At 29.7% G+C, this 20,812-nt stretch overlaps 2 protein-coding genes across 2 annotated transcripts in view; both read left to right on the forward strand.

The window, feature by feature from the left end:
• Positions 1-405: 405 nt before the first annotated feature.
• On the forward strand, positions 406-7,429 carry LOC115245461 (structural maintenance of chromosomes protein 1A). Its single transcript, XM_029823780.1, has 16 exons — positions 406-645; positions 2,624-3,088; positions 3,199-3,627; positions 3,696-3,907; positions 4,033-4,201; positions 4,285-4,407; positions 4,470-4,601; positions 4,719-4,784; positions 4,942-5,099; positions 5,184-5,281; positions 5,437-5,741; positions 5,844-6,119; positions 6,207-6,386; positions 6,464-6,642; positions 6,732-6,909; positions 7,013-7,429. The coding sequence occupies exons 1-16, from the start codon at positions 406-408 to the stop codon at positions 7,079-7,081; spliced, it is 3,279 nt and encodes a 1,092-aa protein (XP_029679640.1). The 3' UTR covers positions 7,082-7,429.
• A 693-nt stretch (positions 7,430-8,122) lies between these two features.
• LOC115245508 overlaps positions 8,123-20,812 on the forward strand; it is a 20,899-nt gene continuing 8,209 nt past the window's right edge. The window contains exons 1-29 of the mRNA XM_029823871.1: positions 8,123-8,356; positions 8,627-8,747; positions 8,821-8,923; positions 9,008-9,189; positions 9,269-9,407; positions 9,509-9,952; positions 10,073-10,489; positions 10,584-10,795; positions 10,872-11,034; positions 11,113-11,238; positions 11,305-11,430; positions 11,712-11,866; positions 11,937-12,046; positions 12,128-12,432; positions 12,552-12,788; positions 12,871-13,050; positions 13,147-13,325; positions 13,451-13,628; positions 17,058-17,265; positions 18,348-18,401; positions 18,495-18,593; positions 18,970-19,010; positions 19,085-19,153; positions 19,248-19,361; positions 19,548-19,692; positions 19,865-19,989; positions 20,060-20,266; positions 20,483-20,581; positions 20,760-20,796. Of these exons, the coding sequence (XP_029679731.1) occupies positions 8,245-8,356; positions 8,627-8,747; positions 8,821-8,923; positions 9,008-9,189; positions 9,269-9,407; positions 9,509-9,952; positions 10,073-10,489; positions 10,584-10,795; positions 10,872-11,034; positions 11,113-11,238; positions 11,305-11,430; positions 11,712-11,866; positions 11,937-12,046; positions 12,128-12,432; positions 12,552-12,788; positions 12,871-13,050; positions 13,147-13,325; positions 13,451-13,628; positions 17,058-17,265; positions 18,348-18,401; positions 18,495-18,593; positions 18,970-19,010; positions 19,085-19,153; positions 19,248-19,361; positions 19,548-19,692; positions 19,865-19,989; positions 20,060-20,266; positions 20,483-20,581; positions 20,760-20,796 (4,687 nt within the window). The 5' untranslated portion in view covers positions 8,123-8,244. The remainder of the gene's footprint in view (positions 8,357-8,626; positions 8,748-8,820; positions 8,924-9,007; positions 9,190-9,268; positions 9,408-9,508; positions 9,953-10,072; positions 10,490-10,583; positions 10,796-10,871; positions 11,035-11,112; positions 11,239-11,304; positions 11,431-11,711; positions 11,867-11,936; positions 12,047-12,127; positions 12,433-12,551; positions 12,789-12,870; positions 13,051-13,146; positions 13,326-13,450; positions 13,629-17,057; positions 17,266-18,347; positions 18,402-18,494; positions 18,594-18,969; positions 19,011-19,084; positions 19,154-19,247; positions 19,362-19,547; positions 19,693-19,864; positions 19,990-20,059; positions 20,267-20,482; positions 20,582-20,759; positions 20,797-20,812) is intronic.

Here is a 20,812-nt window from a genome sequence, read left to right on the forward strand (position 1 = left end):
ATCAATATAAATATTGAAAATATAAAATATAATATTTATATAAAATAAATATTATTTTTGATTATTGAACACAAAAGATCAACTCTATATTCTAATGTATATTGACATACATAAAAGTACATCTAACAGAATACTGTTCACGTGTTTACTTGTAATTACTGTGTACATGTTTAGTGTTCTGTATTATAAAAAATCTAAAAATAATAAAATGCATTTTTAATACCTGTTGGTTTAAAAATAAGCTGTTGTTGGTGATAAATATATTGACATAATTAATATACTAAGTATAAAGTTAGGTACGATATATTATATCTAATATACATATGTTTCGTCTACTATTCTAACTGATATAATTTTATAAAATGACTCCTAGATATTATCTCTCTGTATCTGAATGTAAGTATCATGCAGGAAAAGATACGGAAGAAGAGAAATTGCGATAAGACAGAAACGGCAGGAGCGAAACCTCCGCGATCGTGGAAAAACGATATAATATATATTTTAGGAGAAGAGAAATTGTTTCCACGATCGTTACGGGAAGGATATAGCGACGGGGATGAAAATCATGCCACGTGGCCCGCGGGTACTCCAGGAAGAACAAGGGGAGAACTTGGACTAGCATTACCGGCCCCGGCCCTGGCGAACGTGAGTTACCTTTACTGCGTTTGCTATTCTCCATTGTGCATGACTACGATACGGGACCGTGTAGGGGAGGCTGCGAGAGAGATCGCATGAGTCATACGAAGGCGAGCTTCGTTTACATTGGCGTAGTGTACATCTTTTCGAAGGGTAAGTCATGTATTTCGAAATATATAACGACATTTTATTCACAACTTATTTTATTCATCATCCCTTAATATTGTTCCGTTCGTTCCTAGCACGCATTTAGTGTATTTAATATGCAAAATATTCAACTAAAATAATATGGTTTTTTTATGTTAACATATAAATTAAAAATTGTCATAATTAAATATGTTTAAGATGTTTTCTGCGTACGGTAAAAAAAGTATTTAAGAATAGAAGATTGAGAGAATGAAAAAACATATTTTAATATAAATAATACTTCTTTATCTTTATCTATCTTTCTCTTTCTCTCTCCCTTTCTTTCTTTCGGCACTTCTATAAAAAGTAATTTTTTTGCGTGAAAGAAAGAATAATAAAATGTTTTAATTAATTTGAAGACAATTATTCCCATACAATAATATATCATGAATATAACCTGAAGATATTTGTGCAAATCAGAGAAATAGTTAAATGGATCAATTAATCAACTTCAAATTAGCCAAGAAAGAGATCTACAACGATAAATACATCTATACAGATACACGAAAATGATTTATAATTTTATTCGTGATTTGTACAATTAATCGAAATGACAGCAATCTCGAAATCATCGATCCACTATAATAATCGTGGAAAAGAATTCGTCGCGACACGTCGCGTACCTACGTCATTGCGCCGGTCAATGCATCAATCCGGTCTGCATCTGTATGTATTTACGCTTGGGTGGTGACGAGGGGGTGGACGGGACGGGGGGAAACCCCTATGTGACATCATCCCCCACGCGGGCGCGCGCCCGCTTCGTTTCGCTGGCTGACTTCTGTCGCCTAACTCCAAAACACCCCTGGACCCTGCCACCTCCCTTTACCTTTAATCTTTATCAATCCATCCAGCCGAGTCGACGAATCGAACGCACGAGCATGCACGAGACGGGACGCACGAGATGCGGACGCCACCGCGTATTATTCACGGCCGATAGCGCCTTCATCCCCTCCTCCCCCTTCGCCGCTTGATCCGTCCATATCTTTCACCGAGTTTCACCCTCTCTTCATTCTCATTTTGTTTCGCCCGTATGTACCCTTCGTACCCTCGTATCCTAAACAGTTCGACGAATGGGAATGCACGAATTGTTAATTGCGAGACGCAGATATCAGTTTTTTTCTTATTCTCTTTTAGCCCCAATCCCTCCAAAATTTCCCCCGCCCCGTATAAACACGTTTCGATCTATATACTATCTATTTAATTATTAACAATATTAATGTTAATATTAGCAATCCCAGACAGAACAAAAATATGGCAAAAGGTATTTTAAAAATATTTAAACATTGATAAGACGTTTCTTTTTAGACTTCGTCGACAAGTCGCTTTTTAAACGTCTTTTAGGAACTGTCTGGGATATTAATAATGACAATTAAGCGTTTTTGTATTCTTTCTAACAATAAGTAGATATTTCTCATCATTGGTCTCGTAATTTAATAGTGCATTATCAATTGTATGCTTTGTATATATGCATCATATATTTCTAATTAAAAATGAATTCGTCGAAAATTTAGTTTGGATTAAACCCAGTCTATTTATATGCGTCTATTAATATATATATATATATATATATATATATTATAATAAAATTATTGTAAAAAAATGAAAACAAAGACAATATTTTTAATTCCACAATACATATATGTATAATGCATTTTATTTTAATTCTATTATTCTTATTTTTTATTTAATTATAAAATCAATATAATTATATATTTTATAATAAGGAGAAATTATAAAGATATATATTCTCTTTATGTATTTATATAATTATTAACAATAAAAATTTATCTTTTGTTTTTAGGTGGAAAAACAAGTAGAGTTGCAACTATTTCGATTATTCCACAATGAGAAGGGTACTGAAAATTTTGAAGTTTCTCAAAAGAAGAAACAACACGAGATTGAAAAAATTGAGAAAAAGAAAGAGAAAGCTGAGGAGTTACTGAAAGAAAAGAAAAAGGATGCTGGTAAATTGGGGAGAGACCTTGCTAAGATAGAACAGGATATTCGAGAGGTGGAAGTGGAAATTACAAAAAAGAGACCGACTTTTATCAAAGCCAAAGAACGAGTCGCACATATGCAAAAAAAGGTGGAATCTGCCCGTAAATCTTTGGCTCAAGCGCGTATCGCAGACGAGGCTCATAAAAAAGACATACACGAACTGCAGGAAGAATTACGACAAGTAGAGGAAGCTAAAGCTGCTTACGAAGCGAGTATAGCAGGACAATCACAATTGCAAGGAAGGGATGTGCAATTGGAAGATGAACAGGTATACAATATAAATTGCGCGTCTCTTGCATAATATATAATTTATGCAGCTATATTATTAATAAAATACTTTTTTTTTAAATTTATGTATATATAATTAAAATAATTTAGGTGCAAGAATATAATCGCTTAAAAGAAGAAGCTGGTAAACAATCCGCGAGATATCTTCAACTTCTTGATTCAATCAATCGCGAACAAAAATCGGATCAAGATAGACTCGACAACGAAGGCAGAAAGAAGACGGAGATTGAGAATAAGCATAAACAGAAGGGTCATATGAGAGACGAGGCTCTCAAACGAGTAGAAAAGTTGGAGGAGCATATAAGAACGTCGGAGGCTGCGTTAGAAGACCAAAAGAAACTTAGAGCTGATCTGCAATCTGATGTGGGCACATCAAAAGATAAGATTCAAAATTTACAGCGGGAATTGGAGAGCATCTCGGAGCAACTTGGTGATGCTAAAGTTGATAAACATGAAGTATCCAGAACCAAGAAAAAGACGGAAATTGTGGAGAATTTTAAGCGTTTGTTCCCAGGAGTGGTGCGTTATCTCTCTTCTCAATATCTGTAAGTAGAAACAAAAAAATTCATATTTTTCTTTTTTTCCAGTATGATCGCATGTATAACATGTGCGAACCAATACACAAACGATACAATGTTGCAATTACAAAAGTACTTGGCAAATATATGGAGGCTATTGTAGTAGATACTGAGAAAACGGCCAGACAATGTATCCAATATTTAAAAGAGCAGTATCTTGAACCAGAAACATTTCTTCCACTCGATTATATCCAAGCTAAGCCACTAAAAGAACGTCTTCGGTAAATAAATTAAATAAATTTTTATTACATAAAGCTTTACAACAACAAAAATAATACGAAAACACTTTTTATATCATCTAATCATTTTGTATGAACCTTGCAATGACAATTATGCTATTTTGCAGTAATATACAAGAACCTAAAAATGTGAAACTGCTATATGATGTATTGCATTTTTCTCCAAAGGATATTGATAGAGCAGTCCTTTTTGCAACTAATAATGCTCTTGTATGTGAGACACCAGAAGATGCAAATAAAGTAGCATACGAGATGGACAAGAAAACTAGATACGATGTAAATATATACATGATATTAGCTTGTAAATAAAATAATAATAATATGAAAAATACGTAATATATATATTGAAACATTTATAGTGCGTCGCATTAGACGGTACGTTTTATCAAAAAGCGGGAATAATATCTGGTGGCAGTTTGGATCTTGCAAAGAAAGCGAAGAGATGGGATGAAAAACAAATGTCTCAATTGAAGGCTCAAAAGGTAATGCATTAATTTTTTTTTTATGTTATATGGATACAAATATTTCTGATTTTAATTTACAGGAAAAATTAACGGAAGAACTGAGAGAATCATTGAAAAAATCGCGCAAAGAATCTGAATTGAATACAGTTGAATCTCAAATACGTGGTTTAGAAACTCGTCTAAAATATAACAAAAGCGATTTATCTGCAACAGTAAGCATTACATACTGTATTGTTTATAAAAAGTATACTTAGTTAAAAATTCATTGATGAAAATTTAAAAAGATATCATTGAAATTAAAAAATACATTGATCAAATTTTTATTGTAGCAAAAACAAATTACGGATCTTGAGGTGGAGTTAGATGGTCTACAAAACGAATTAAACATGTTTGGTGTAAGTTGTGATATTTTACACACACACACACACACACACACACACACACACACACACACACACACACACACACACACATATATATATATATACATACCATATAATTGCATATTTGAAATAAAAATATTTCAATATTTTTTTAATCTCTTATATGTAGCCTGCAATAGCTGCTATTGAAAAGACCATGGCTGAAAGGGATCAAGAAATACAAAATATTAAAGAAAAAATGAACAATGTTGAAGATGATGTATTTGCTAGTTTTTGTGAGCAGATAGGAGTTTCAAATATCCGTCAATATGAAGAAAGAGAATTGAGGTATAACAAAAGAGCTATATGTCATTGAAGAATTATATTATTTTACATTTATATGCTAGAATCGAATATATACTATTACTCTAGATCACAACAAGAAAGAGCAAAGAAGCGATTGGAGTTCGACAATCAATGCAATCGTATTTATAATCAATTAGATTTTGAGAAGCAACGCGACACAGAAAGTAAGTATTATTCAAATATTTTATGTAAAATTTTATATATCATGAATTTGTTCATTCTCACGCTCTTACATAAAGAAGTTTTTTCATCTCATACAATCTCTGTATATTAACTATGTTATTAGTTTTTGTATTATTTAACATTATTTATAATGCAGGCAATGTTTTGCGATGGGAACGGGCGGTTCAAGATGCAGAAGATAAGCTTGAATCCGCAAAGCAAACAGAACTGAATCAAAAAGCGGAAATCGACCATGACGAGCAGCAAATGGAGCAGTTAAAATCATCTCGTAATGCTAAGAAGATGGAGGTCGATCAGAAGGACGATGAAATCGGTAAAGCGAGACGTGAAGTAGGAGCAATCGCGAAAGATATTCAAGCAGCTCAGAAGCAGCTTAACGCGATTGAAACAAAAATTGAACAGAAAAAAGCCGAACGACATGCTATTCTCATGCAATGCAAGGTTTGTTGAATGTACTTGATGTGAAACGATTATCTTATTGTATATTATATAACTGTATATTATTTTAAATTACTAAATGTATATTTTTAACAATATATTCAGATGGAAGATATTGCAATACCTATGTTGCATGGAAATATGGAAGATATAGCAGGTGAAACAAGTACGACAAATGGTAATGAAACCAATACTGATTCGTCAATTAGCACACAGCAACAATACGAACGTGAAAGGAGGATTACTATAGATTATGCACTTTTGCCGGAAAATTTGAAGGATATTGAGGAAGAAGATATAAAAAAGACAACTGATAAGTTAACGAAAATAATCAATGATTTGCAAAATACAATACAACGCATACAAGCTCCAAATATGAAGGTTTGTAAAAACTTATATATTGAATATGACATTAATAAATATAAAACATTTTAGAATATAGAAATATTTTTCCTTTCTCTCTTATAGGCAATTCAAAAATTATACTTGGCAAAGGAAAAGCTACAAGAAACTAATGAAGAGTTTGAACAATCTCGCAAGAAGGCAAAGAAAGCAAAAACACACTTCGAGAAAATAAAAAAAGAACGACATGATAGATTCATGGCGTGTTTCGAACATGTAGCGAATGAGATTGACCCTATTTATAAAGTTTGTAGATTAATGAATTTGTATAAAAGTATTTATATGTAACTTTTCTTTTTACTCATTTATGATGGTTGTTTCAGAGTCTAGCAAAGAATCAATCTGCACAAGCATTCCTTGGACCAGAAAATCCTGAAGAACCTTACTTGGATGGCATTAATTATAATTGTGTGGCTCCAGGCAAACGCTTTCAACCTATGTCCAATCTATCTGGTGGAGAAAAAACAGTCGCGGCATTAGCTCTGTTATTTGCAATTCACAGGTTATATCTATATTTTAAATATACAAAAATAAATTAATGGTACAATTCGAACATATAATTAATATTTATTCTTATTTGTTCATATTTAGCTTCCAGCCTGCGCCATTTTTTGTCTTGGACGAAATCGATGCGGCTCTCGATAATACTAACATAGGAAAAGTGGCGAGTTACATTCGTGACAAAACGACTTCACTGCAGACGATCGTTATATCATTGAAAGAGGAATTTTATTCGCACGCAGATGCGCTTATTGGAATTTGTCCAGACGTATGTAAATTATGCGATTATATGAATCATATTATATATATATATATTTTTATTCTTTTTTTTTCGTCTATTGCTGATTATAAAATTTTTACTTGCATTTCAGGTAGGCGAATGTTTGGAAAGCAAAGTGTTAACACTCGATTTAACTACATATCCTACGCACATTAATTAACTCATAAACAGTTATTAATTTAAGAAAGATTGTTGTTGTCTTTTTTTTATACTTTGTGATGGATGACCTTTAATTGTGTTGTGGGAGAAAAATGAATATTAATACGCAAAATGCTAATTATTATTATTGTATTTCTAGATTTATTTTATTCACGTTCTTGATACTGTTTTGAGATCACTGCAAAACCATAGTATCATACTTTTAATAGATTAGGTAATATCTTTTTTTCAATGTAAATCAGGATAGGAGTGAGAGTAATTGCAAATATGACAATTATAACTTATGTTGTGATTAATGTAAATAACTTTTAAAAAAACTTGACTTTAATAAAATCTTGCGAATGAAGTTCTAAATTTGCAAATATAAGATTTATTTCAACTAAACATGCATTCTTAAATGCACTATTAATCATGATATATATTTTATACTAAGTAATATGAAAATAAATGGCATACAGGCAAATTCTGTAAAGAGGCCTAACCAGCCATAAAGGAGAGAAGAAGAAAAATAATAAGAAAGTAAATCTCAAGTAGTTCAATTGTTCATTGTTAATATTTTAAATGATAATTTATTTGTTATATTGTAACTCGTTTATTTATGATATATATATATATATATATAGATATATACGTGCTCGTGTGTGTGTGTGTGTAAAATTTTATTATTATGCGTGAATTTCGTTTGTATATATAATCAATGTTTCCGCATTAACGGCATTTCCGTTGTTTTTGGATACGTGCCGTTTGTAATTTCGCAATATTCAGCATATATTGCCTATGAAATACCAGTACAAATCCTTCAGTGTTATGACAAGGAATCATAAAAGGAATTTTCGTACGAAAACTGTATATATCAAAAGAAAGCTGTAAATTATTAATTTTTTTTTAATGTTTTTTTTTTAGATAACTTTTATAAAATTTGGACTCAGTTTTAGATTGGTTACTGTTTTATATTTAAATAACGGCGCGATAATTAGCTTGGAATATATTTCACTTCATTTATCGATTGATAACCAATCAGAACGGTAAGTACAGAGGCGTCTTTGTTTTTCAATTGTTCAATCAAATAACTCAAATTTAGAATCGTTAGAAGATTTATATAGACTTTAATAGACTTGCAATTGTCGTCCACTTTCATCCACTTTGCTTTTCGTGGTCGATAAAATGCCGATTTCTTTGAAAGTTATTACGCTTTTCAATTTTAAATCGTTTAAAGGCAAAATAGTAATCGATAATATCCAGCCTTTTACGGCTATTATTGGTCCGAATGGATCCGGTAAGATTTTTCACGGTACTCTACAACCTCCAATTTATTTGATCGAGAAAAATATTATTTCTCTATATCTTTTTAGTTCTTCTTTCTTTTTTCTTTTTCCATTTTTGCAAGATAAATAAAATTAATACAATCTAAATTCAATTAAAATCTTTGAAATAAATTTTAATTCTTAATTTTTTTTCTCTTTTAATATATATATTTTTGCTTTTTTTACTTCTATTTTTATATATTTCAATCAAAATGTGTAAATACTTTATATATGTATTTTAGGAAAATCAAATATTATGGATGCTATAAGTTTTGTATTAGGGGGGAAGTTAAGTGCTTTGCGTGTTAAACATCTCAATGAACTTGTACATGGAGCTTTCATTGGAAAGCCAGCAATAGAAGGGTATTACAGATGTGCTTTCTTTATGCTTTAATTAATTTTTTATCATATTTTATGTTTGATATTTATGCTACAGTGCTTATGTAACAATAATATTTTTAACGGGAGACCAAAACCAAGAAAAAAGTTATACAAGATCAATACAAGAGAAAGGCAGTCAGTACAAAATAGATAATAAGGTAAAATTCTGTTTTTGCACAATTTTTTTAAAATTATTCTTATCTTAATATACTAATTAATTTATGATCAATCTTATTACGTAGATTGTTACCAGAGACTTTTATATGACTGAATTGAAAGAATTTGGTTTGGACATAAAAGCAGGGAACCTTCTGGTACCTCAGGGCTATATACAATATTTTGCAACAATAAACATGTCAAAAGAATTGACTATCATGTTTGAAGAAATTAGTGGTTCCAATGTATACAAAGCAGAATATGAAAGGTATACACTTTTATTTTAATAAATTATACAAATTTATTTACAAGTTTGACAAATTTACTAGACTTTAATGTTATTACAGATTACAATTAGAACTCTTGGAAGTAAATCAGGAGATACATTTTGCGTATCAAACAAAAAAACAGCAATTAAGAAGAAAGAAATCTGCTATAATAGAAAAGACAGAAGCAGAAAAATATTTACAGTTCCAAAAACAATATGTATATCTCACATCTATTTCTAATCTATATAATGATCTTTTTAGAAGTTATTGTTTGTATCTTTTCTCATTTGGTTATAAAATAATTTTTAAACGTTATAGATGGAAGAAAAATTAAAATTTCAATTAATACAGTTGATTTTCATGAAAAAAGTAATTGAATCTTTACAAAATGAGCAAAAAGAAATCAAATTAAATGTAGATGAGCATTTGCAGTACAAGGAAACTGAAATGACTTTATTAAAACATACTAAATTAAAAGTTAAACCATTATCTGATTTATTGAATGAAACTGAAGAGAACATCATAGAACTTAAAGATAATATTCGAAAAAAGAAGGGAGAATATACTAATGTTAAGAATCATATTGAATATTGGCAAAAAAAACGTAACGACGCTCGCACGTCTCTGGATAGTGCGATAAAAGCGCTTAATAATTATGACGAAGCTATCCAAGCATTAAAAAATGAATTTGATATATTAAAAGAATTATTAAAAAGAACAGCATCATCAAAGAATGATATTGTAGAGCTCCAAGATTTTCAGGTGTTATATTATTACAATATATAAAATATTTTAGAAGTACACATAAAATTTTGAATTTTTTATATTTTTTTTTATACTGCTACATAAACTTCTAACTGATATAAAAACAATCTATTTAAGGTTAAACGTTATATGATTTTAAAAACTGAAGTTGAGAATCAAGCAAAAGATTTTATAAATCGTATAAATGATTTGATGCATGATCGACAAACTGATCAATATAAACTTGATAATGAAAATAGAATTAAAGAGGAATTGGAAAATAAAGTAAAAATTGAAACAATAAGAAAAGAACACTTCAAAAAGCAAGTTGAAGATTTACAAAAAGATAAATCAAATTTAATGGGAAAAAATGAGGAAAGGCAAAGATTAGAAAAGGAAATTAGGGAAACACAGGAGAAATCTTTAAAATTAAAAAACGATATTGCAAAGATTTCAGAGAAACTTGCCGAAGCTGATATAAATAATGACATTATTTCACAGCAGAACAAGAAAGCTGAAATAATAAAAAATTTAAAAGAATCTTTTCCTGGCGTGGTATCATTTTTATCAATCAGAATTTCGATAGTATTATTACGATAATAATTATTTTTTTAAAGAAATCAGGCAATATATGTATTTTACTTTATAGTACGATCGCTTAGTTAATCTTTGCAAGCCTATTCATTCTCGTTATAATGTTGCGGTAACTAAAATTTTTGGTGGAAATATGGATGCCATTGTCGTTGATACTGGACATACAGCAAGGCAATGCATTGGTTTTTTAAAGCAGCACAAAATAGGCGTTGAAAGATTCTTACCGCTTGATTCAATAAAAGTGAAACCTATAAATGATAGATTACGGTAAATTAATAAGAGATAAAAAATACATTTTATTAGTATATATGTAATGATAATATAATGTAATATTCTTTTATAGTAGTGCACTAGAACAGACAAATAGTAAATTGTTATATGATGTACTGAAGTTATCATTTATGGAAATAGACAAGGCAGTTTTATATGTCACTAAAAACACTTTAGTTTGCGAGACTGCTGAAGATGCAAGAAAAATGGCATTTGAAAGTGATCGCCATTATAATGTAATAATAATCATGCTTAAAATAGTCTGTATTTATTATATTATTACATCTATATATCTATACAATATTATGTTTTAGTGTGTTTCATTAGATGGATGTTCTTTTCATACAAGTGGTATTATATCTGGAGGATTGACAGCTCTTATTACAAGAGCAAACCAATGGGAAAATATACAATCTTTATCTGTACTGAAAGAACAGAAGGTTGCAGATTTTTTATAAAATTTGTATAAAAAAATAGTTATGTATATTATATATGTATGATTTTAGATACAATTCAAGCAAGAATTAATAAATCTGCCTAACATTTCTCGTATGCAATCTGATTTTGATATAATTAATAAAAATCAACTTACTGTTGAAATGGAAGTTATTGAGAAGGATATAAAAGACATTGTAAGTAATTTTGTGTGCATACATGCATGTGTGTATAAGATGTAGAAAAATATTTTATATTATATAGTTTTTAATAGACATTTTATTCAAATAATATACAAAGCTAGTTTGTATTTTTATAGACAGAAGAAATTAAAATACATGATATAAAATTAAACGATCTCCATAAAGAACTAAGTTTACAAGATGTATGTATTTTACATATATTTATTTTTTGAAATTTTTTGTTATAAGCTATATAATAGAAAAAGATATTTTTATTATTTACATACAATTTCTAGAAGGCAATATCGAAAATTCAACACGATATGCAGAAAAAGCATGAAAAGATTAAAACCATAGAGGAAAATATTAATGAAATTAAAAACAGAATTTTCGTTGATTTTTGTAAAGAAGTTAATGTGCCAAATATTACCTATTATGAGCAGAATTTATGGTATGTTTAATCTTTAAACTTTATATGTGTGTATATATATTGTATACAAAAATTTATATTATTTTTTTAGCATATATAAAGAGCAGTTAAACAAGCAAATGGAAAATATAAACCGAAAAAATTATATTGACAATCAATTGAAGTTTGAAAAGGAGAATGATAAAAGAGCTGAATTTAAAGGTAAATTTGCAAATCGTATTTATTAATGTATCATTTTTAATCATATTTTTATATATGTATATGTAAATTTTACGTGAATAGAAAAAATTTCGAGGTGGAAGGACAAATTAAAGCAAGCTAATGAAGAATATGAAAAAGCATACAAGCAAGAAAAAAATATAAAAACTGCTATTGAACAGGAAGAAACGAAAATGTTAGAGTTACAAAACGATTATAAAACAAAAAAAAATTATTTAGAGGATGTAAAAGAAAAATTGGATCAATGCAGATCACGAATTGGCGTTATCTCAAAATTATATTTAGAGAATCAAAAGGCATACATGGCTATACAGAGTAAAATAGAACAGAAAAAAGCAAAATGTGAAACTATACTTAAAGAATGCAAGGTTAGCGAATTTCTAAAAGAGATATTTACTTTAAAAGATCTGTAAATATTAAATATCGAACATTGACTTTTGGTCAATGCTTTTAACAATTGTTTTGCTTTATACAATTGTTTTCACAGCTAGAAGACATTACTATTCCAATATTATCAGAGACAATACATGAAAACAGTTCAAACTCAAATTTAAGCCCAGAATCATTGAATGTTTGGGACGTAATAATGAATATTGATTTCTCACAAATTTCCGAACATATCCGTAATAGTACAACAGATTTGCAAAATATTATTGACCAATCTAAAATAAAACTTATAGAGATTCAGAATGAACTTCAAACCTTACAAAAACCTAATCTTAAGGTATAAAAGCTTTGTACAATATATATTTGTATTTGATATGATTTTATGAATCAATCTCATATATGAATTTGACAATGTTTAGGCTCATAAAAAAGTCGATTTGATAATACAGCAGATAAAAGATATAAATAAGAAACATGAAGAATTACGCATAAGATCTAATAATATAGGCAAACAATTCGAGAAGGTTAAAACAAAAAGACACAAACTGTTTTCGGATTGTCTGGAATGCATTACTGCAGAAATAGATTCTATATACAAAGTCAGTATTTATAATTACGCTTCTTACGATTCCATTTATTAAATAAAGTGTGTTTTTATATACACATCACAAATATATTATTTATTTTCTATGCAGAACTTGGCTAATGACGTGTCGGTTCAAGCATTCATTATACCAGAAAATCCCGAGGAGCCGTACACAAGCGGTATAAATTACAGCTGCATACCATCGTCTAAACGCATTCAGCCATTACAATATCTATCTGATGGGGAAAAATCAATTGCTAACTTGGCGCTTCTATTTGCAATTTTGCGGTATATCTTAATTTTATATTATATTAACGAAATGTTTTATGTACATGCTTTCAATGATACGGATAACATCCGAAACTCTAGAGCTATTTCGAAGAAAGTAATCGCAAATGCTTTTTCATTTACAGTTATAAACCAATACCATTTTTTATTATGGATGAAGGTGATGCGGCATTAGATAATGTAAATATTAACAAGCTTATTCGCTTCATTCGATCCGAAACGAATAATATGCAAATTATCGTGATAACTTTAAACAAACGTCTGGCTTCTCATGCCGACATACTTATAGGAGTTACCACTCAAGTAAGTTGATAATCTATGTGTTATTTTAACTTTCTACGATTGTCTATTTTATTGTTAATTTTAGCCTCAGACAGAGTGCACTGAGAGCATGGTATTCGCCATGCCACTATTGAAAAAACATTAAAAATACAAGAAGTTAGATAGTTTTGCTATCTGCGATAAAATAATTTAAAGAGGATCCTTTTGGTACATATAATTATTGCAGATAACATTTTCTTTTAAATTATTATATGTATCTTTGTAAACATGTTTGCACACACATAATTATTTCACTTATTATTTTTTGCTATTCTTTGAAACGCTATTGCACATATTTGATGTCACAAATCATTGTAATATTTTTTTTATTATATATTATTTATTTTATAATTATATATATTTTAATCTGACTCTAATAATTATTAATTAGATATTAAAGAGAGAGAAGCATTTTCTTAATTAATAAAAGTCTCAGTCTCTCAACAATTTTATTACATATAGAGATTTTATGAATAAAACAACGCCGTTCTGTTTTAAACAAATCTCTGTATTTAAAAGGTACAATATAATGTACAAGAATCATGAATCGTTTAAACAAGTTAGGTTTAATTTATGTGTTATCTATCTTTGATCTCTATGGAATCTGTGTACAATATTAATTTGTTAAGCGCAGTTTTTTAAATAATTTTATTAAATTTAATTTGTATTTCATGAAAATTAAATAATATATGTAATAAGCATAACACATTTGTTATATTGTAATAAAATATAAAGTATCGTTTAAAGTGTTGTGTAAAAGACACTTTTGTTTATTCTATACTGTAGATAAATATAATATAATATATTATTTGCATATATCTCTTTCTAAAATACTTTTTATGACAACGTATGCACGCGCGCGCGTATGAAGGATTATTACAATATTTAGAGTAATTCTTGCTATAGTGCTATGCTTGCATTAGTATAATACAAACGTACTTGGATCTGTAATACCCATCAGTACGCGTATGACGCATTCATTTTAATTATAACGATCAAAGACGAAAATGATAATGTAGATGCACTAATTAAAGTATTACATTGACTGAAACGCTGATGCACTTATTCAGTGAAATAAAAAATATATACTAATCGTACTAATTATTCTTTTAATCATTATATTAATCAATATAATTAATAATGATTAATTGAAGTGTATGTACATTTACATATTTTGAGCGATATAAAGCATTCAGTATATTTCCAAGACTGAGAAAGAAAAGTTTTGCTTACCAAAAGATATAAAACGATTTCTAGCAATACAATGACAAAACATTTCTTCGTGCGGCAAACCGTTTTATATAATTATTATACTTGATATCATCGGCATATACACATTATAGAACATATAATCACTTATATATAGTTGTTCAGATTTCCACTTAAAGGATTTAACGTATAGGTGCCAAAATTTTGTAAATTAAAAAAAAAGCCGAAAAATGAATACACACGCATAAATGTACTATAATTACTTTAATCGTCTTTCTGGATCAAATTGTTTGATAAAAGAAAAGAAAAATTCAGATTTTTCATTGTTGAAGAAAGTATAATGAAATTGAGTTAAGTCAAAGAGATTCATGTGTATACTCTCTCAAAACATATAAAAATCAGTTTAAGATATATATATATATTTTTTTTTTTTTTTTAATTGGATGTCAATGCGAATTCTACATCGAAATTGTGCTGATTGCATTGTCCTGGTTGCTTACATTAAACATAGTAGCAATTCTGATTTATAACTGCTAGTAACGAACGAAGGCGGCGTGGGTCAATGCAGTCTATTACGGCTAACGCCTTGTAAAGTAAGACACGCACGGAGAATGCGGCCAAAATGATGTTTGTCTAATAAACTTATTAAGGAAACGGCAGCGTATCGAGTACTTCTGACGCTGACTGATAAAAACTATACGGAACGCTTATCGCAAAGTAGGTCGTTACAACTCGTTGATAGATCGAATGCATATTTGACACAAGGATGCGTATGAGACGATCGAAGCAAAATATAGCTAAAAATCATTTTTTGTCAAAAGTTCCACAAGACTGTAAGTGTTCTAAAATTTATTTTTTGTTTCTCTGATTTAATCAAATTAAAGAAGAATATCTTAATAAGAAATTAGATATATTTTAATTCTTATAGATGAAAAACCTTTTATTTCAGAACAAGATATAATTTTTTTTTTTTTTGTAAATTTTTAGAAATTTGTTTTATACATTTTTGCTTCTGTAACATTTAGCAATTCGCTTATATTGCTAGATATTGCAGTAATCAGTGATCCATCCAGAATAACTAATTATTTATTAGAAGCAAATCAAGATAAATCGCACAATTAAAAATTAACTCTCATAAGAGTCAAATTTATTGTTATTACTTACAAAAATATAAATAGCAAATAAATTTTGTTTGTATCATTTTCTGCATTAGAATGGATACAAATTATGTTGTATAATTAAGTATCAAGATGCTTCGATCCAACATTAGGCAGAAAATTTATGTTTTTAAAAAAAAGTGAGTATATAAAGGTGACGACATCGTGATGCATGTCGCATGCAACCCTTTAAGGTGATGACCTTCATTGCGACGCGTTGCTTCTAACGAATACGCGGAATAGTAATTCTATGCTGACAATACTGATACACGATTTTTCATAGATTTCCATGAATTGCTCGCTGTGACACTATTTAGCGATAATTTTAAAGATATATAAGTGTCAAGAAACATTTTAATCTTAGAGTAATAATAATCATTTCAAATTAACCTTGAGTTTCAATTAATAGTTTATTAATTACTAATATATTCTCTCTGTATTAATAACATCTGAAAAATGCTTAAAGTTATCATAAATATTGATTCGTATCTCTCAATAAATTTTTCTGCCGAGTTCTCGAAATTATAGATTTAATAAGATTAATAAAAGATAAATAAATTTAAACAAAATAAAATTTATTTCTGTAAAATTAAATATTTTTTAAGGGGAAGGATTGCTTTGAAATGATTATTGGATCACTTAACAATATAATTAAGATAAAAATATATATACTTCTTCATATTTTATTTCTTAAAATCCTACCTTTATCATATTTTCTGACGACTAAATTTTCCTCTTGTTTTTCTTCCCTTCTCTATATATATAAAATAAGAAATATCATTCATTAGCGTGAGCAAAGGAAGGAAACGAATAAGTATGTGGACTCAGGAAAAGGGAACGAGGGGGTAGTTGCGGAATAAAGCGACGGCGCCTAGTAGAACAGAGGATGATGACCTCCCCTACATCATGCAGAGCATCTGCTAAATAGATGATACGTCGGTTACCACGAGTCTAGTTGCCCTCAGCCTCTCGATAGAGACGAATCGGGAGATCTGCATTTTCTTCGTTCTCCAGTAGAGTCTATATTCCACCCCTGCGGATAGAGAGACGCTCCTCGATGAGGCCGCAGACTCTAGAGCTGGTCACGGGGCTCCTCGTGGTCCAGCTGCTGCTGCTATCAGATCAAGTAAACGCTGTGAGAAATCGGCCCAGGAAACAACGGTCCAGGTCAGAGCAACCGCAGTCGCAGCAACCTGTTACCGATTATAATTACGATTACTATGAGAATTATGACGACTACGAAGAAAAGAACGGTGAGTGAAAAATTAGACGCGACAATTAAAAGAAAGAAAGAGTTGAAATTTTTCATCGCATTTTTTAAAAATAATTCCTGTACATTTATTGCATACATACGAGTACATATGGTTTGATAATACATGCTGACGTTTTTTTTTTATGATCATCATTATTATTACACTATAAAGAATATAATGATTGACAGTATAACGAGAAAATTGCATAATAATGCATGATGTCCGAGGAATATTTTAATTTGTTTTATGATTGAAATTAGAAGCAAAAAAACGAGAGAAATATTATAAAAAGATTTATTAAAATATATTAATCAGGAAAATTAGAGAAGTTTTTTTCAGATAATTTCAGATAAGATAGATTAGATTACTTGAATAATATTAATTTATCAATCAACGTGTAACATTAATGTACGATGCAATTGACTCACGTTATATTATAAGATAAAAACGATGATAGACGTAGTAAAATAATTTTCTGACGATTATTTGTTGATTTCTCAGTATTTTCTATGTCGTAGAGCCTCTTATTAAGAGATATCATGAAAAGCTACGAAATCTATTCTCTGTAAATTACAAGACCAAATGTACACTTTTTAAACTTTCTCGTTATGCAATATGATAAATATGTAAAATCATTATTTTACTTATTTATTACATAATAGCAATATAATTTTATCTATAAATTCTATATAATAATAAATTAAATATAAAATTTTATTTCATAAATTATAAAGAAAGAATTTTTATAGCATGTATTGTAAATGGAAAACAGGACAGTTGTTTCGAAATGCCGGAAGTCTTGTGCCAAAGATCAATCTCATTAAAACGTATAAAACAATTAATGGCTCGTGTTTTAATCAGAGCAATTCAATTAATATCATTCATTTCAATTTAACTTACGGTTAAGTATCTGGTTTAGCTTCCTTGTGGATAATAAAGCCGCTAAAACATATTCCGTATTTGCAAATGATATACGCACAATTATTGTTGCAATAATAAATCGACAATTAATATTAATAATTTTATATTTTTTTCCAATTGAATAATAATAATAATAATACCAATATTATTTAATTGGTCAGAGACCACAACATTGTCACCTCCTGTGATACCATCATCAAGCATACAAGTTTCGGGTGAGCATGCAATTCATACTATATTATTTTAATTCGGGAAGAATTATTATGAAAATTAAAGAAATCGATGACATGTGTAATTATTGAATGTAGGATTGTCCACATCGTCGATAGAAAGTACAGTGTCTTCGTATAGACCAGAAAAACCTACAGATTTGCCAGCTCCAACGACAACTTTATTTTATAATCGTGGTAAGTGACAAAATAAGTATCTTTTATTATCATTGTGTGTTTAGAGAAACAGAGAAATACATATGTAATGTGACTGATAAATAATTAATGTTAAAAGTAATCATTCTTGATATTAAAGAATGAAAATTTGTATTAAATAAATCTATTTTTTTTTTGGTCATATATATTACAATATTATTTTCATATATTTGTATATTTTCGTATATTATAAAATTATATCTCTAGGATTAGTTGCTTTACGCTTTCCTTCGCGCAAATAGAGCGTTAATTAAAAAATAACGCTCGGAATAAAAACAGAAAAAAAGTAAATAGATAATTAAAATGAAATATTTTAATCGCATGTTTTTTGAAATCTGATTGATCGTTTACATTTTAGAGTTAGAGCAGACTAATGTTACACCTGAAAAGGATCATTCAGTAAGTACAAAATAATTAATAATTAAAAAATTATATTGGAATTTGTGAGAAATAGTTTCTGTTCTTGTGTGTAGGTTCCGTCCACGGAAATTTTACCGGGTGAAAGTAACGTGTACAGTTCTGTGGCTATACCTGGCCTACGAGTAAGTGATATTGTTCGTAAAATTAGTTAATAAACGATTCTTCGGAAAATATTCACAAAGATTAACAAAAAGAAAACGTTTACAAAAAAATAAGGGTGAACCTGGTCGACCTGGAGATGTTGGTCGTCCGGGTGATGCAGGATATCCTGGACAACCCGGAAATCCCGGGATTCCAGGACCACCTGGTCTTCCAGGAGCTGTACCTGACGTAAGAAATGTTTCTTTTTTAATTTAAAACCATTTTTATATCTTTTCTTTTATGTAACAAGAGATGAATTAGCGTGATTAGCGATGATTAATTAATTATTCGATGTATTCTATAATTTATATGTCTCTTTTACGTATATTATAATATATAATAATTTATTAATATAAAATATCGATTATATAACAGGTATCTCTATATTATCAACAATTGGCTTTGTCTCAAGCGAATCAAGATAAAGGCCCAACAGGTGTAGCTGCATCATTGTATGGACCAGAAGCATATCCTTATATTCAAGCGCAAGTAGGCCCTATAGGTCCGCGAGGTCCTCCAGGTAAGCTGAAATTATTTCAATTGTTTTACCTGAATATTGTTTAATAAATGATTGTTGATCTTATATAAACAATGCTTGTTTTAATGATTCTGTCTTATCTAAAAATATGTTTTTATTTAAAATCTTATTTATATAAAAATTACATTTTCTCTATATATTTATATATTTGTAGGTCCAACCGGTGCTCCAGGTCCTCAAGGTTTCCAAGGTACACGCGGTGAAGCTGGTGAACCAGGATCTCCAGGTTCTCCTGGTACGCCAGGTCCTCGAGGTTTACCAGGATTACCTGGAAAAGACGTAAGGGATTATAATAAAAATTCTTTATATTCGAAAAATACAAAAAATACTGTAAAATATTTAACGACAGGGTACTAGTGGAGAAGATGGTGAAACCGGTCCGCCAGGATCACCTGGTACCGTAGGGCCACGTGGTCTTTCAGGTATGCCTGGACTTCCAGGAATAAAAGGCCATCGTGGTTTTCCGGGTCTAGACGGAGCAAAAGGTGAGCAAGGAATTTCTGGTGAAAAAGGATCTATAGGCACACCAGGACCAATGGGGCCGATAGGTCCAATGGTATGTAATAAATAATATTCTCGGAATGTACAAGAGAGCGAAGAGATTTAAAACAGAAAAATATTTTTTATAGTCATGAAATAAATTTTCATGTTTAGTACATATTTAATACATATATGTACTTAATATATATTTAATGTTGAAGAGAAAAAGAGGAGGAGAGAGGAGAAAAAGAAGGGAATATATTGTTTTGCACAAATGTTATTGTTAACGCAGGGGCCAGCGGGGCCGCGTGGTGAGAGAGGCAGAGAGGGTTCATCTGGCTCTCCTGGATTGAGAGGCCTTGATGGAGTTGTGGGACCGCCCGGGCCACCCGTAAGTTGATTATTCAATTTACACACGAATTCATAATCTATATCTTGAAGAGACTTATTATAACATCTATTTAAAGCAAAATTATAATACTTTTTGGTTTACGTTGTTATTATAAATAAAGTATACAATTTACACAATTTACTGCCTAAAATACAACATTAATATCGTTTGTATATAGGGTGCTGCGGGTAAACTTGGCTCACCAGGTTTTCCAGGCATTCCTGGACTTAA

The sequence above is a fragment of the Formica exsecta genome, unplaced genomic scaffold, assembly GCF_003651465.1.
Source record: "Formica exsecta isolate Colony F162 unplaced genomic scaffold, ASM365146v1 scaffold98, whole genome shotgun sequence".
Lineage (NCBI taxonomy): Eukaryota > Metazoa > Arthropoda > Insecta > Hymenoptera > Formicidae > Formica > Formica exsecta.